General features: G+C 56.1%; 1 protein-coding gene across 1 annotated transcript in view; it reads left to right on the top strand.

Moving 5' to 3' along the window:
* PTPRN2 (protein tyrosine phosphatase receptor type N2) overlaps positions 1-16344 on the top strand; it is a gene marked incomplete at its 5' end in the record, with an annotated part of 714831 nt that extends 698487 nt beyond the window's left edge. Inside the window, 2 exons of the mRNA XM_081243640.1 lie at positions 9288-9361; positions 16046-16344. Of these exons, the coding sequence (XP_081099766.1) occupies positions 9288-9361; positions 16046-16117 (146 nt within the window). The 3' untranslated portion in view covers positions 16118-16344. The remainder of the gene's footprint in view (positions 1-9287; positions 9362-16045) is intronic.
* Between the last annotated feature and the right edge of the window lie 247 nt (positions 16345-16591).

Genomic DNA, 16591 nt, shown 5'->3' with positions numbered 1-16591 from the left:
TGGGCTGTTTGGTTTTTTGTTTTTGAGGTGTAGGGGTTCTTTATATATTGTGGATATTAAACCCTTATCAAATGTGTGATTTGCAAATATTTTCTCCCATTCTGGGAGAAGTAACACTTCATGGCTCATTGAACTTTTAAAACCCAGCACTCCCCCAGAGCTGCACTGTTCAGGGCATTAGCCACTAGCCACGTGTGGCAACTTACATGATAAGATTGAAGCGCTGACCACATGCCAGGCGCCCCAATAACACAGGTGCCCGGTGGCTGCCAAACAGGCGGTGCAGACAGAAAACACGCCCGTAGCGGGAAGTCCCGTTGGGTGGCTGTGCTCCAGGGAGCAAAGCTGAAGGTGGTCGTCCACGTGTGTCCGGTCCTCCGTCTCTTCTGTCTCTCGGCCCTGCCCCCACCGTCCCTTCCTCTGTGGCCTTGGACTGGCCTCCCCCCTCGCTCGTGTGCCCGGATGTTAAAGAGAAAGATCTCAGGAGGCCCCACGTGTTCGCAGCCCCTCTCTCTGGGCCACGCCGGCTCCTTCCTACAGAAGCCAGGACCCGGCCCTGGTCTGCGGGGGACGTGCCCCCCAGTCCCCTTCCCCACTCATGGGCCCTGCTGTCCCCCTTGGCCACCATCACGGTATCGTTCCTCCTTTTGGCAAATACGGGCTGAACCACAGAAGTGCCGTTCCAACCTAGTACTTACTGAGCACCCAGAATACATGGTGAACAAGGGAAACGATCAGTTCTCCCGGGCTTTACACTCCACGGGGAGAAGCAGGTGGTGGCTGCAGCTTGTGACTTGGGGCAGCGAGCACCGTCGAGGCCCCGGGATGCAGGGGCAGTGCCCCGTACGCATCTGTAGCCCGTTCCTCACAGCCCCAAGGGGCCCTGAGGGCTCACTTATTCTGACACTTGGTTGCAAACTGAGGAAGCAGATCCCCAGAGGTTTGGTGACCTGCCAGAAGGCATCCAGCTGGCCAGGCTGATGCGGAGCCCTGGTCTTTCTGCAAATGGCAGAGCCCAAGAGGTTAGGGGGCAGCACTGCGGAGGCACGGCCAGGCGGTCCGGGGACGGGCGGAGCAGGTGGCTGGGTCTGTTAGGGCCGCAGCAGAAACTCCACCAGGGAGGGGAGACAGAGGTCAGACCACGGGGACCTGGAACCACAGGCTCGCTGACTCGCATCCATCTGGAGCCGCTGGGGAAGGAGAACGTACAGCGGGTCCCGGCAGGATCGACTTGGTGCCGCTGGATTCAAGGGTTGGAGCAGGCAGGACCCCAGGGGTCCATGTGCACAGGGGTCTGCACAGAGGGCTGAGCCCGCCCCTGGCCACGGCCGTGCACGTGGACGGCGCTTCTACAGACAAGACTGACTGGGAGAAGCAGGCTGCAAAGAACAGGGCACGTCGAGGGGGAAACATCTTGTTTTTATGTCTGGCTGAAGCATGAAAACCCGAAGACCCAGCAGAAAATGAATTCTACAGACCAGTCTGCCTTCAGCGTGGCTTCCAGGTGGTGACAACTTGTCACCTGCTCATGCAGGTTTCAGGCTGAAAAAAGTGTCCAGAACAGGGTGGGGTGGGGAGGGCTTTCCTTTAGTTGGAGAAATTGTGTCCCATGAGGTGACAGGTGGATATTCCCTTCTCTGTTCATCTGGCCAGTTGGAGCTGAGACTTGTGGGGTGGGGACAGGGGTCCCGGGAGCAGTATCACTGGGGGTGTGACCCAGGCCCAGGTGACACGATAGACAAGGGACTAACAGGCGAGAAGCGAGAGGAAATGGGACCAGTTGTTCCTGGAAAACATCCTGAGCCCATCTTATCCGGGTCCTCTTGTGAACCACATTGCAGCCCGTAATCCTACACTTTGCTTCCTAAATGGTCTCTATCCTGTGGATCATCCCTGGGCAGGTAAAGCTGACAGTTCTGTGCTCTCTCTGACCTGCCGATGGGCGGACAGGGGCCCCGTGGACTTCGGCACCACAAGGGGCACTCCTGGCCGGTGTGGAACCCCCTGCATCTCGTGGGTCAGATCTGCTCACATGGCTTCTCCCCCATCCTGAGTCACCTGTGGACACAGTCCCACGTGGCCGATGAGAAGCCGGGAGACCTGGCTGGACCCCACCCGACGCCGGTCCAGGGCTGGCCCTCCCGGGGCCAGATGAGCGACAGCTAGCTTTGTTGCCCGGATGAGCGACAGCTAGCTTTGTCACCCAGGTTTTCCTCTCTCTGGTCCCCAAACCCAGACTGGCCCCCCACCCTGTCCCCGTGAGCATCACCACCGTCCATCCTGCTGGCCCCTGGTGGGCCTGGCTGGCCGTGTTTGGCAGGGTCGCCGCAGCTTAGGGGCCACAAGAGTCCTTCAGCATCGCTGGCTGCCCACCGCCCCAGAGTCTCCCTGCCCCGGAGACCCCGGAGGCCCAGCAAAGCCGCCGTGGCCCCTCTCAGCAGCAGCTCACGGCTCCTCCCCAGACAGTGAGGGTCCATCCCCTGTCCTGCCGAAGACCCCTCGTCCCTCCCTGGTGGCAGGAAGTCCCCGAGCACAGCAACCCTGGTCGCAGGGCAGTGACGGCTCAAACACTGTGAAGTAGGACCCTGAGGCCTGTGCTCCGGCTGAGTGGCCGCGCTCTGCAGGTGGGCAGGGGTGTTGAGGACCACGCCTCTGTCACTTTGCATCAGTGACCCTCCCGAAAAATCCTGCCACAGTTGCGTGAACTTGTGTTAGAACGTCTGTGACAAGGGCCGACCGTCTGTGTTGTCCTTACGACCTCGCGGTGCCCGATGAGGCCTCCCCGGACCCTGCCTCTCCTTTCATGGGCGGAGACGGTGTGAGGAATCCAAGGAACGTGGTCCCCATGCTGCTATCAGCTGAGTAACTAAGTAGCCTCGTCCCCGGCCAGGCCACGGGGCCGGCCACACCCTCAGCTTCTGAACCAGACATAGACTCGGGGGCCGAGGTGGGAGGAGGGGCCCGGAGAGCCTTCGATGGGGGTTTTGTGAGTGGCTGAGAGGCCAGCTCCCCGGGAGCACTTGCCCCTCGGTTCAAGGGTAACAAGGGCCCAGCCCCTCGGGGAGGCCATCTGTCCCACGAGGCCCGGCCGCCCACCCTCCTGCCCCTGTGCTCTGATCATATGGGGACTCAGGAGTGTGTCCGTGGCCCCAAGTGCAAGATCCTGGGTGGCACGGGAGGGCCGCCTCAGAGGCCCCCCTGCTCCCCTGAGACTGGCGTGTCATTAAGGGCTCGGTGGGCTCCCTGCAGCCACAGACGTCACCTGGATGACCCGCCCCCGTCTCCTTCGTAACTCTGACCTGTCCACTGAGGACCTGAGTGTGTCCTGGGGCTTGTGCGTCCTGCATGGTTCCTTGTCACATGGGTGGAACCGGGAGGCAGCGAGGTCCCCGCCGTCAGCTTCCCATGCACGCGCTGTGTCCGCGACGCCTGCCTTCCCGGGGCGGGTGGTGATCTGAACGGCGTGCTCGTGGAGGCCTCTCAGACTGCTCGTGGCCGTCACGTCCATCTCTTCTTTACACGTTTAACGGTCGCCCTCTTTTTTAACCACTGCGCACTCGCGTGCACTTGGGTGCCGCGTTCTCGGCGTCGACGCCGCCGGCACCTGCGCAGCGTCACAGACACTCTGGCGCCTCGCTGAGCATCGCAGGATGCGTCACACGGTTCCATCACCTCCTGGAGCGGAAGTGGCGGCAACTTTGCAGGCGATACACCCAGGCCTGCTTTTGTTTACTTGTATTTTTTTATAAAGATTTGGAGGCATCCTAGCTTCTCCTGACAAATGATTTCGAATTTGTTTTTAAAAACATGGAAAATACCTAGTTTGTTTGGGTTCTGAGATACTTGATTTTCAAGTGAATATGATGCCAATTTGTCTCCTTTGATCCCAGTGAAACCTCATGAAAGGGAGATGATCATTAATCTAGAAAGCCAGCAAAAAAGTCTTCCTTTTTTTTTTTTTGCGGTACGCGGGCCTCTCACTGTTGTGGCCCCTCCCGTTGCGGAGCACAGGCTCCGGACGCGCAGACTCAGCGGCCATGGCTCACGGGCCCAGCCGCTCAGCGGCGTGTGGGATCTTCCCGGACTGGGGCACGAACCCGTGCCCCCTGCGTCGGCAGGCGGACTCTCAACCACTGCGCCACCAGGGAAGCCCCTTCCTTTTTAATTTTGATAAATCTTCAGTTGATTCAGAGCATCCAGAAACATGAAGTAGAAACTGCTCGGCACGGAAGACCCAGGACAGAGTGTGTGCGTGTGCCTGTGTGCGTGTGCCTGTGTGCGTGCGCATGTGTGCATGTGCACCATGCGGGAGTGTGTGGGAACGTGCCCACGTGTGTGCACAGTGGGAGGCCAGGGTCTGGAGGCGGCACCTGCACCCAGAGACACCCAGAGGCGGGAGGAGGGCTGCCCTCCGGCTGTGGTGCCCCCTGACTCCCGGCATCTGGGGTCAAGGCTCAGTCATGCTGCTGACCCAGAGGAGCCCAGCTGTGACATCCAGCCCTCCAACTGGAGGGCTGAGGCCTCGCGCCATCCCCGCCCATCACTGCTCAGCCCTTCCTTCCCAGATGGAGCTCAGCCGAAGACCAGAGACTCTCAGGACCCAGCTCGGCGCTCAGACACCGCTGCCCTCGTCCGGGAGCACAGGCACTGCCCCCCACTGCTCCTTGTGGCCTCACGACCGTCACCGCTCTTCCTTCGTCCCTTTAGGTGTGTTGAGCAGAGCTTTCCTCAGTTCTCCCAGAGGGAGGAATTGAACAGTTTCCTCCTGCAAAATAAAGGCCTTTCTCTCTTGTGCACTTGACGCATGATGGCTTTTTTTACAAGAAAAAAGGATACATTGCATCCCTGCAGTTTGCAAAACCTTCTGCAACCAAATGTATTTCTGTTTATTACGTGATGATGCTGAGGACACTGTGGACGCAGAGGACGGGGAGAGACAAGGGCGCTTCTCGACCATGAGCCGCGGCTGCGCCGCCAAAATCCGAGAGCCCTGCGCCCTGTCCACTAGCCAGCAGTCACCAGGGGAAGTCAGGGCAAGCCTCGTAGGAGGCACCAGTGGCCCATTTGCTTGGCTTTCTTTCACTTTGAACTGATTCTCACATCCTAAAAAACTGTTTTAATATTGCTCATACTAACGTTCTTTTAATGTTTCTTGTTTGATGGCAAATACTTTTTTTTATCTAAAGCTTAAAAACCCCTGTTGTCTTAAAAATGTATTTAACAGATAATGTGAACTTTGGAGCCAATGGTCCCCCCGAGCACACTGGGAAGCCACAGCGGCAGCCCTTCGTGTGTGTTGGTCAGTGCTCGGGGTGGCGCCGGGCCAGTGTCTCTGGCCGGCCACTCCGGCCTCGAGTCTGCAGCGCACCTGCTGGGTCACTGGTGCCAGGAAAGATGGGTCAGACTGACTCACAATCGCCCTGTGCGGTGCTGGGCCCAAAGGCACCGGCTGCCTCCGCCTATGTTGTACATTCATGGAATCACCAGCTTAAACCGACCGCAGGATGACTTAAATAAGCACATACATTCCTCTCGTATCCAAATAGCGGTGATGCTTCTCAAATAGAACATGCCAGAAACCTCTCCCTGAAATCACACCCTGTCTTCTGTCTGGGTTTTATTTGCATCTGTTATAATTAATTCCTCAACTATTCACATGCTTTTCGACCTGAGCACCGCACCTCATGTGTCTGTTCGCCTGGACCTTGACATGTGATCAGCAAAATGGGATTTGTAGAGAGCATTCCATTTAAAAAGCACTAGAGGGAGCTTCCTAGCTATTTGGGGGATTTAAATAAATCCTTTTACCGTCAGTAAAGCCTTTTATAAGGTGATGAAGGACACACACCCCTCCTTCCAGCCCCGAGGCTCTGGTTCATAAACGCAGACTGTGTGTCTCATGCAGCTCAGGGTCACCAGGATGCTCGGGGTCATTGAACAGGATGCAGGGCCGTGCCTCCCCGCCCCTCATAAAAGATCCTGCGTGTGCGTTCTATTAAAACTTCTCTCTCTACACACACTTCAGATAACTAACTCTCCTCAATCCTAATGCGCAGGAAGACAGCAGCCATCCACATCGGACCACTGATTCTACCTGATAAATCCATGACTTCTCTATTTTCAGCGCTGTGCGTTTCGTAAGCTTTAATTTGATTCCCTCCACTGTTGAGTCTTGGCTTCAGGCTAAGCGTGATCTGAGACGTGGTCCCCGGGCGTTCCGCGTTCTCCAGACCCTGTCTAGGGAAAACCTAAGTAGGCTTTCTCCTTCCTCTTTCTCACTTCCTCTGTCAGCAGTCGTCCGAAGGAGAGTGCAGTGAAGAGAGAGGTTTCGTCCGTAGCACCGGATCAGAGCGTCGCCCGGTGGCCCTACAGTCTCCCCACGGAGCTGCCTTCGGAGGGGGCCTGCACGTGGCCCCAGGCAGAGCCCTGCAGAGTCGCTCCAGGGTGACAGAGGAGGGACGGGGTGTTCGGGACTTCACGCCGGTTCTCTTGCTCAGACTAGCCCTTCGGAAGAAAAGGGCTGTTGAAAGAGTCTTCCAAACCAGTTTCAAGAACTAAAGACGCTGCCCTGAGCAACCTTAAAAAGTGGGGGGTTAAGTCTGGACCCCTCAGGATTTTGTGTCTAAAGGACTAGGATCGTCTCTGAGCTGACGCATCAGACTCCACTCCACACCTCGCTCTCCTGGCTTCCACGGACCGGGAGGACAGAGCTGCCCAGAGACAGCACTTCTCCCAGAAGGCTCTGCTCACAGAATCTGCGGGGTCACGTTCACTGAGCATCTAATACGTTCTGTGCATCGCGCGGTCACCATGCACTGGCTCGCGGGTCCCCACGAGGCCCCTCGGTGCCCGGCTCCCGCTGGAGCTTTGCGCCCACCCTGGACGCGCCCAGGTGGAGTTTTCTGTGTTCTGCCCACAGTCGGGCCTCTTCACACTTGGAATTAAACTGCAGCAACAGCTCCGTGCTGCGTCCAGGGGGGCCACCCTGACCAGGCAGCTGGGTGTTTCTGGGGGGACGAGAACTCAGGTCTCAGGGGTGGGACTCCCCCCTCCCTTGCTCGCTCTCCACGTAGGACTTCACTTTCTTAAGGCAAATCTGTGGTTTGAAGAAGCCCATTTCTGTGTTCCTTTGGGGAGATGAGGAAGCAGGTTCCTGGCACAGGGGCCACTCGGGGGGCCACTGCACACGTGGCTGGGGGACCCCCACCCCCCGTAGCTCCTCTTTCACCCACTGTTTCAGGCTGTTCTGGGCTCACAGGTTCCCCCCAAAACAAGACTGTACATCTTGTGACCTTGTCAGCTTTCGAAAACTTCTGGCACCTTCAGAGGAGCCTTCAGGCAAACAGAAGGAGACCCTGTCTTCCGCCTGGACGAGTTTCTCGGCGGATCCCCCAGAAAGAAAGACTTTCTAGAAAGACTGATTTAAGAGTCAGGGGGGCTTGGGGTGTTCCCATACCCGGCGGATGGCGTTCACTGTCTGGAAGGACGGCCAGCTTAGATGTGATGAGCTCATGCCACACTGTCCCCACACCTCAAGGCACTCGGACTGGCCACCGTGCTGGCCGAGGTGGGTGAGCCTGGACCCTGGCCTCCCGGTCTCAGCGACTTACTGCCGGATTCCCAATACTCGTGGCACTTTCCCTGATGTGAGCACAGCACCTGGTTGGAACGTGTTTCCTCCCAGCCGTCCCCACCTTCCCTCCAGCCGCCAGCCCCTCCCACTTCAGGCACCCTCTCCCTGAGACAGTGTGCGGTCCCCCCACCTTCCCTCCCACCCTCATCCGTGTCCCCAGCGGCATCTCCCTGCCACTCGGAAAAAGGCGCTGGCAACTCAGCTGTCACCCACGTGGGCCTCAGGCCTCCTCCCAGGGCACTAAGGCTGCCTTGGCCTTGGACGTTGTCAGGCCGCCTCCCAGCTCCCGGCCAGGGGCAGGGCTGTGCACACGCAGGTGTGGTGGAAGTGGGAGACCAGAGCCGTCCTGGTGGGCACCAGCCCGGTCTCGCTTTCACATCTGGGTCCGATGAGCATGGCTACCTGCTCTGCGTGACGGGGACGAGCCTCAATTTCCCCTGAACAGGGAGTGGTGACAGTTCTGGCACCGTGAGACAAAACGCTGCGCGTGACATGCACCTACTGGGGGTTGGCGGGGGGGGGGTCCCGGCGGACTTCAGAGGTGCGCCCCACCCAAGCCCCCAGCATTTGACAAGATTGCACGGCAGACGTGAGATGCTCCCCTCTGAACTGTAAGAAGCTCGCGAGCTTGGGACCTGGTCTTGTTCGTTGTCCAACTACCAAAGGACCTAGCAAGATGGAAAAACAAGAGTATATGCAGAACTCATAAGGTTACATTTTTAAACTCAAATAGTATTATTTCTGTGGCACCCAAGTCACCTGGTGTCAGGTGGGTGCGTCTGTAGGAGGGGATCTAGGCCACACTACTAACCCGTGAGCACGTGGGGCGTCCTGACCTTTTCTTAACATTTGGAACACTCACTTCTAACAGGCAGGGAACTCTGCCTTTAGAAGCCAATATTTAGATGTATAAGATTAGTTAGTCTAATTTTTCATTTCTCTGAATAAAAATCCTGTGCAATAGAAATTAAAGTTTATATGCTACTTCCTATGACTTAAAACATTGTTGGGGGGATTTCCCTGGTGGTCCAGTGGTTAAGACTTCGCCTTCCAATGCAGGAGGTGCAGGTTTGATCCCTGGTCAGGGAATTAAGATCCCACATGCCTCGCAGCCAAAAAACCGAAATATAAAATGGAAGCAATGTTGTAACAAATTCAAGAAAGACTTTAAAAATGGTGCACATCAAAAATATCTTAAAAAAAAAATTCTTGGGCATTCCCTTGTGGCCTGGTGGCCTAGTGGTTAGGATTCCGGGCTTTCACAGCTGTGGCCCAGGTTCAATCCCTGGTCGGGGAACTGAGATCCCGCAAGCCATGCAGCACAGCCAAAAAATATAAAAGTCGTAAAATGCCACCAAAAAAAAAAAAATTCAAGAAAGCCTTAGTCCCTCCTGGCGACAGCTTGCTGTGGGTATGTATGTATATAAGCATCTGATAACATTTTTCAGCCCAACCTTCTTGAATCAATGCTAATGAAAGCTGCCTTGCCCTGTTTTCTTGTGTGAACCCTGAAATTACCTGCCAGCCGGGCAGCTGAGGGATGACTGTCATTGTCATTTGGCCGCTGAGCCCTGAGGGACCCCAGCAGCAGGTGAGGGACGCAGAGCACGGATTGTCTTGTGCCTGAACTCAGCCCAACTTGTGTTTGTTGCAGGCGCTAAAGAGATCGACATTGCCGCGACGCTGGAGCACTTGAGGGACCAGAGGCCACGCATGGTTCAGACAAAGGTACTGTCGGCCAGTCCTCGGGGCTGCCAGGGCTTTGCGGGGGTGGTTCTTTGTGTGGAGGTTTTCTCGAGAGGAGCGAGGGTCAGGCCAGCTGGCCTCCTCCCAGGCCAGGGCTGCACGGGGCAGGATGCGGGCAGCCCCTCCCTGCAGGGTCGAGGGCAGCTCCGGCAGCAGCCCGACATTTCAGCCTAAGCAGATGCAGTCAGACCTCAGGCCCTGGGAACTCTCCATGTGCCAGATTTGGGGAGGGAGGGAGAACATTGCAGTCTTATAGTCAGAGGTCAGTGATAAACGCCGGCACCCCTGCATGGAATGTTCTGTGTTCATGCAACATTCTGCCCACCTCCCGTATTTCCAGCTCCCACAGCTGCAGCTCTGCCATGCGGTCATCAGGACAGTGGTCACCAGAATGACCCCAGGTGCTGCTGGGTCCCTGAGCACCCTGAGTAGCTCATGTGCATACTTATTAAAAAGGCCAAGTTTGCAGCAAAAGGAGCAAAGACAAAAGATTCCTGGTTGGCCTTGGGTTAACCAGAGCTAGAAACAGGTCACTGTGATGACCCATTCTCTCAGCATTCCAGAAATATCGGTGTCCAACCACAAACACTCCCACACATCCTGCAGCCATAAAATACAGAATCTTCTTCTCAGTGTAGTCCCGACACTCCAATGCCATTAACGCCTCCACCAAAGGCCAAAAATCATGAAGACGCCCTTGCAAAATCACTGCTTTATATTTGAGGAGACTTTAAGTTATCATAAGCTCTCCTGTGAAATCAAGCTGGGTGGTGCTTTGGTGCCTGGTGGTGACAATTCTGGGACCCCAGTCATCCTGCCTCGGGGTCTTACTGTCCCCCACAAAGGACAAGCAGCTCCTACGCCCTCCCTCCCTTGCTGTCACTATGAGAAATCAAGCAGGACAGTGCAGTGTCTGAGCCCGAGGGGAGAGAGAACAGTCTAAATGCCACCCATTCCGTTGAGGAGGAAGAAGCCAAGAGCCTGGTAAAGTCCAGCGAGCACACTTTGACCTTGAAGATCATTTCAAGGCCCTTTGGCTGGTTCTGCGTCGTCAAAGCCGCAAGCACTGAGGCAAAACCAACTTAATTCTCTTATAGAATCAGAAACCTCTTGTAAGTAGGCCCAGAGGAAACACTCCGTGGTCAGGATCTCTGCCCAGCCCTGCCCTGTCCAGCTGGCGATCACAGCTGCCCTGCTCTTTTCCCGCATCTGGGGTGGGGCGGGGGGGAGCGGCTTGATGACACCAGCGCTGACAGCCCGTCTGTCCCTCCGCTTTATTTCGGGCCCTAGAACGTGCAGCATTGTCACCAGACTCTTATGTGGAATCTTATGTGAAAGCCACTGCACACTTTATGTTTTCTTAGATTTTTTGAAATCTGAAATTATTTCAGACCTGCAAAAACTTGCAGAAAAAACACAAGTAATTCCTGTGTGCCCTTCACCGGCTTCCCCCTGTTGCGCTTTGAAACCACAGGGACCGAGCGAGGCCAGGAAGCTGGCCCTGACTCGACGCCACCAACTCACGTACGGACCTTTCTCTGGAGCAGGGTCCCTCACGGGAGCAGCCACACGGTGCGCTCACCGGTCACGTCCCCCTCACCTCCTCTGGTGGACAGCACCGTGGCCTTGAGGACCAGCCAGGTCTGGTTGTGCTTCTGTGGACTGTCTCTGGCTGGGGTGTGTCTGGTGCTCCCGTGATGGGGTCTGGGTGTGCGTCTTGAGAGGAGTGTACCACAAGAAGGTGTGTGTCCTCGCTGGAGAGGTGAGCTCGGCCCCTGGGCTCAGGGTGCGGCCGCCAGCGTTCCCCGCTGGTCACTCTTTCTCCGTTGGCAGTGGTGGCGTCCCGGGGAGAACTGGACCCTGCTCACACCTGTTTGTTTGTGGTTCAGCTTTATCCCCACGCGATGCCATCCCAGTGCCCTGTAGCCCACGGGTTTAGTGCCCGTGGGACTGACCGTGCTGAGGGTAGTGGCCTGGTCATCCAGAAATGCGGGGTTGGTTCACTGTCCTGGATGGTCTGGGCCCTACGTGGCCACCGGCAGCTGCACAACTTCACACATCCCAGAACCGGGGCTGGGGCAGCAGGGGCGACTTACAACCAGGAATGAAGAGCTGATTCGATCTCTGGTCAAATCTGCCTTCCACGTCACACTGTTGACTGCTGTGTGGATAATGCTCAGGACCCTAAATTCAAACCCGTCTCTTCCCTCCTTGCAGCTGGGCCCCTCCCGGTCAGGCCCGTCCGCCCCCCAAGGGTACAAGGATCCTCAAAACACACAGACTCTGGGATGGATCTAGGCAAAGTTATTGAGAAGACGGATATTCTCTGCAAAACAGAAAAAAAAATTCCTAATACATTACAAACCCCATTCAGCCCTCTGTGGTCTGCAGCCCGTTGGCCAGAACGGGCCCAAAGGGGTGGATTCCCAGCCCTGCCTGGAGGAAGGGGCACTGCCCTGTGTTAGCATCACGTACCTTATAGTCACTAACATCCTGATGTCTTTAAGTGACAAAGGGACACTAGTGGCCAGAGAGTTTTGCCCCAACATCCTGGTGCTCCCAGACGGCAGAGGCTGGGCAAGCTGTGACCTCCTGTGTGGGTGGACTGCCCCAGACACCCGCCCTTTTCCTGGGGTGCGTGTGAGCTCTCCGAGGCTGCCGTGCAGCGTATACAGAAATTCAGCTCCTGGAATCTCAGGGATGAAGCTTAGTAAACACACAGGCGCCCCCATTCCTTCTTCACCGATGGCTGCTCTGCCCAGCATCACTCCATGAAACTGAGCTTTCCCTAAAGTTCAATTTAGCAAAAAGGCAGGACATTTCCTCGGACAAGACAGTGCCGTAAATCTGAATGCTGTTTCCCACGAGCCACGAGAAGGTCCACAGTCTGTTCATTTGAACCCATTTAGTCAAATCGCATCATTTGAGCTGAATACAGTCAGAACAGTTAATAAGCTCTGAGCTCGTTGAGGCTGGGGCCTGGGGCAGCCACGGAGCCCTGACGCCTAGCCGGGCACAGAACTCCATTCGGCTGTAAAAAGTCACAGAGCGCTGTGTTTGTTTCCACCCGGAAGCAAGCTCTCGGTCAAACCAACCACGGATGCCTGGCGGACGGCTGCGCCCCATCGGACACTCAGAGGACAGACCCAGCCCTGGGGGGTGGAGGCAGCACAAGGGCGAGAACCAAGAGGACATCCAGGGAGAGGCGTCGCGTGGGTGCGTGACATTGTCCACACCACCCCGTCACTGTATGCGCATAACAGGCCCAGCAAAACGCTCGTTTTCAGGAAGAGAGGTGAAATCGGGGGCTGCAATTAAAATAACACACCTCAGAGATGCATAACGCTGTCCCCCGCGTGCGGCTTGTAAACAGACTCCTTCCTTCCCCTTCCATGCATCTCCTGAAAGAAAGGTGCCCTTTTAATCCAAGGCCTTGACACTTGCTTTTCCATCATAAAATTTCCTCTTACAATTGTCACTTAGAAATAAAAGCCATTCGACTCGTGTGTTCGGTCACCTCCAAGTAATGATGTCACGTTTGCCCCCTTGGCATACACACAGGTGCGTCCACGTGGTCTCCGTGCACTGCCCCCCCCCACCTGTCCCCTTTCTGCACTTTGACTTAACCCCTGTGTGTCCCGCTGCTTGGGTCCGCCCCTGACACCCCGACTTGCCTTCTTCCTGGAGGCGTGTTTGCGCCTCCCGGTCTCTGTCTGTCTGTCTGTGTCTCTCCCTCTGTCTCTGTCTCTGTCTCTCTGTCTCCTTCTCTGTCTCTTCGTCCCTCTCTGTACTTCTGTCTCTCTGTCTCCCACCCTCCCCGTGCACACGCACGTACACATGTGCACACGGCACGCGGGCCCTGCGCCCCATCTCCGTCTCTGGTGTCTGAGATCAGGGGTGGAGCTGGGAGAGGGCATTCCGTCCTGACCCCTTTGAGGGCCACACTGCCCCGTCCTGTGTGGACGCGGGGCTCGGATGTCCTGCCTCGGCCACTCCTCACGCGGAGGGGCAGGGACCCCGGGAGAGAGAGCGGACCGTGTCCCGCGGGTCTCCTGTGTTCAGCACATCTCCCTGTTTAGAGTATCCCAGCCCTCTTTCTGATTTCCTATCCTTGCAAACCCGGTCAGCTCAGATGTTTTACAGCCAGGACGTTCCGAGTCCTCCCTGCTCAGATGGCTCTTGTCCTAAGCTTGAGTCTAGGCCAAAATGGTCATCTTGTCATTTACTGAATTTTATTTATTAAGTGCAGCTTCTGCCTGTTATGTTAATGGTTTTCTTAAAATAAATTTCTATCTTAAAAGGACTTCAAACACTGGGTTCTTCCCGATTTCTGGCGTCCCCACCCAGGCGTATCAGCTAAGGCGACGCTGCTCAAAATGTGGGCCACACACGGTCCCCACCCGTGACGGGGGAGCAGCTGGGGGGGCAGCTAGCGCCAGAGCCTTCCAGGATGACGGGCCCGGCGCTGACAGCCCCTGTCACCGTGGTCCAGCCCCGAGGGCCCAGCCTTCCAGGCTTTGCCATCAGAGCCCTCTCGGCAGCTTAGCGGGGACCATCGCGTGGAGCCCGTGGACCTCCGTCCCCTCCGCCACACGGTCACCCCAGCAGTGGCTTAAACTGCACCTGCTTCGTCCCACAGCCCGGTCCTCTGTGTGGTCCTGTGAACGGAGAGTGTTTAAATGATCACAGTCAAGACACAGGGGCAGGTCTGCCTCCGCCTTTGTCACTTCACGTGGTAGCAGAAATGTCGGCTTGCTTATTAGACACTTTTCTATAACATAATTTACTTCTCTTTGGCATTGGGTCTTTTCCGGTGTCTTGCTGTATAAGCAAGGCCACGGTGCTTGTCCATCTCTTGCTTGTCCATCTCTCCCTCTGAAGATAAGCTCTAGGGTGGATTCCCATATGAACACGCGTGTGAAATGTACAGTGAGAATCCCAAAGAGCCCCCTTCATCTTTTCACATTTTTGAGTCATCACGAGACCTTGGTCTGCCTGTCAGCAAGCCATCGTTTGGAAGGAGGCATCCGACGGGGCTGCTCCGCGTCTTGGACCAAGTCCTGCACGTGACATACCCCGCTGGGCCGACCGCTAGCTCAAGAGACGGCCGCACAGGGCGGCTTCCCCAGGGCTCGTCGGCCTCGAGGGGAGGAGAGGGCCCGTCCATGCGGGAACGCGGTGCTGGGCTGTGCTGGGCCCACGTGGGCGCGGCTCCTGCTGCACCAGCCCCGAGGGGGTCCCTGCACACGGGCCGGGAGGCTCTTCTGCAGGCGGATCCACCGTGTCCACGGGAGGCTTGTGGCCGCCAGCAGAGGCTCCAAGTTAGAACCCGGCAGATCATCCCTTCAGTGTCAGGTCAGGGGAACACTGGTGAGAAACTGGCCTTTGTCCCAAAGTGAGCATTAAATTAGGTTGACTCTCTGCTGTTTTATTTTTTTACTAGTTTATTTATTTACTATCAATTTTTTAATTGTTATACAATTTTCAAGGTTACTTCCCACCTACAGTTGTGACAGAGAACTGGCTTTATTCCCTGTGTCGTGTGGTCCATCCTTGAGCCTGTCTTACACCCAGTAGATGCAGCTGCCGCTCCCCCATCCTTGTGTCACCCCTCCCCTCCCACTGGTATCCACAGGTTTGTTCTCTGTATACGTGAGTCTGCTTGTTTTTTGTCTGCTGTTTTAATTGGAGCTATTTTCTATGTTTCTATTACATACTGGCCATTCAACGTGGAAATTAATCATTCTTTTGGGCTTTGGACTCAAGTCTATTTATGACTTGAATTATCAAGTATTTAAGCCATCAATAGGGCTTTCCTTCACCCAAAATCCTCAGCTAGGTGATCATTTGCATAGGTTATTATTTTTGCGACTTCTTTGGTGTAGTGGGAAGTGCTTGATAACACAACTTGAGAGTGTTTCATGCAGAGTTTGGGAGCAGGTGGCGGACCCGGGAGCCCGGGAAGCTCTGCGGGAGAGGTGGGCTCATCCGCTGTCGGCCGAGCCCTGGTCTCTGGAGGAGCGGACGGTCCCGACACCCTGGACTCACCCCTCGTTTCTACCCAACAGTCCTGGCAGGTTTCAGCTGTACGAGAGGCGTGTCCCGTCCATGGTGCGCTGGCGTCTGTGAGCGCGTATGCGCGCATGTCTTCAGTTGGGACAGTTGAGGGTGACGTGAGGGTTCCTGGCAAACGGAGCGGAGCCGGGTTGAGCTGGGTGATGGGTGGATTTCCAGAGCAGCGAAAGCACCACCCTTTACATCCTGAGGCCAGGGAACCCCAAGGGGTCGCGACTGTGACCGTTTTCGTGGCGAGTCTAGGAAGGACCGGCAGCTGCATCCAACCCCACCCATCGGGGGGTCCGCGCGTTGGGTGCTGCCGTCAGAAGGAGCCTGGCGGGGCGCGTGGAGCCTCAGGCAGCCGTTGTCCTGCTCGTGCGTCTACTGGCAGCTTCTAGCAGCCATAAGAAATGAGACTCTCCCACACGAGAAGTGTGGCTCGTCCGCGCTGGGTCTCATCCTGCAAACCAGTGCCCTGGTCTCCTTTCCACGGAAATCTGTGACCTTCCCTTTTTCTCCTGAACAGTTTCTCTCTGCAGAGAAACACACGGGAGCCCATGGCTGGCGGAGAAGGGACCCCGCTCACATCTCCTTCCTCTGTCCCTCCAGGAGCAGTTCGAGTTCGCGCTGACGGCCGTGGCCGAGGAGGTGAACGCCATCCTCAAAGCCTTTCCCCAGTGAGTGCGTTTCCCGAGGCCGCGGGGAAAGCCGTCTGCAGTCACGGGACAACCTAACCACGTCTCCCAATGCAGCTGCCTCGTAATCGGGTCGTTAAGACTCTGTAGTCAGTGCAGTTTAGCAGTTAAAATGTGTATTTTTGTTCAACCAAACAATAATAAAGAGAGATCTGTGGGAAGATGCAATTACCGAGGGCAATCAGTTCATCTATTTTCACTTTCTTGAAAAAAAATTATTTTTCCTTAAAGCACCCATCCACATTCTTAACCGCAATCATGTCGTACGGATGGTGCAGTCAGCGTGGTCCCCGGAAGACAGTTGGTTCGTGACCTGTCACTTCCTGAAGGAGTGTCAGCTGTGCAGGGCGGGGCCCGGAGAGGCCGATGAGGCACCGAATGGAGGCCACCGGCTGTAAGAAACTCAGTCGGCGTTTGTCTTGACAACAGTTTATCACTGGAGACACCGCGGCTTATTCAG

Source organism: Mesoplodon bidens (assembly GCF_964165515.1).
Source record: "Mesoplodon bidens genome assembly, chromosome: 9".
Classification (NCBI taxonomy): domain Eukaryota; kingdom Metazoa; phylum Chordata; class Mammalia; order Artiodactyla; family Ziphiidae; genus Mesoplodon; species Mesoplodon bidens.
Note: the sequence above shows the minus strand (reverse complement) of the source record. Positions and strands in the feature narration are given on the sequence as shown.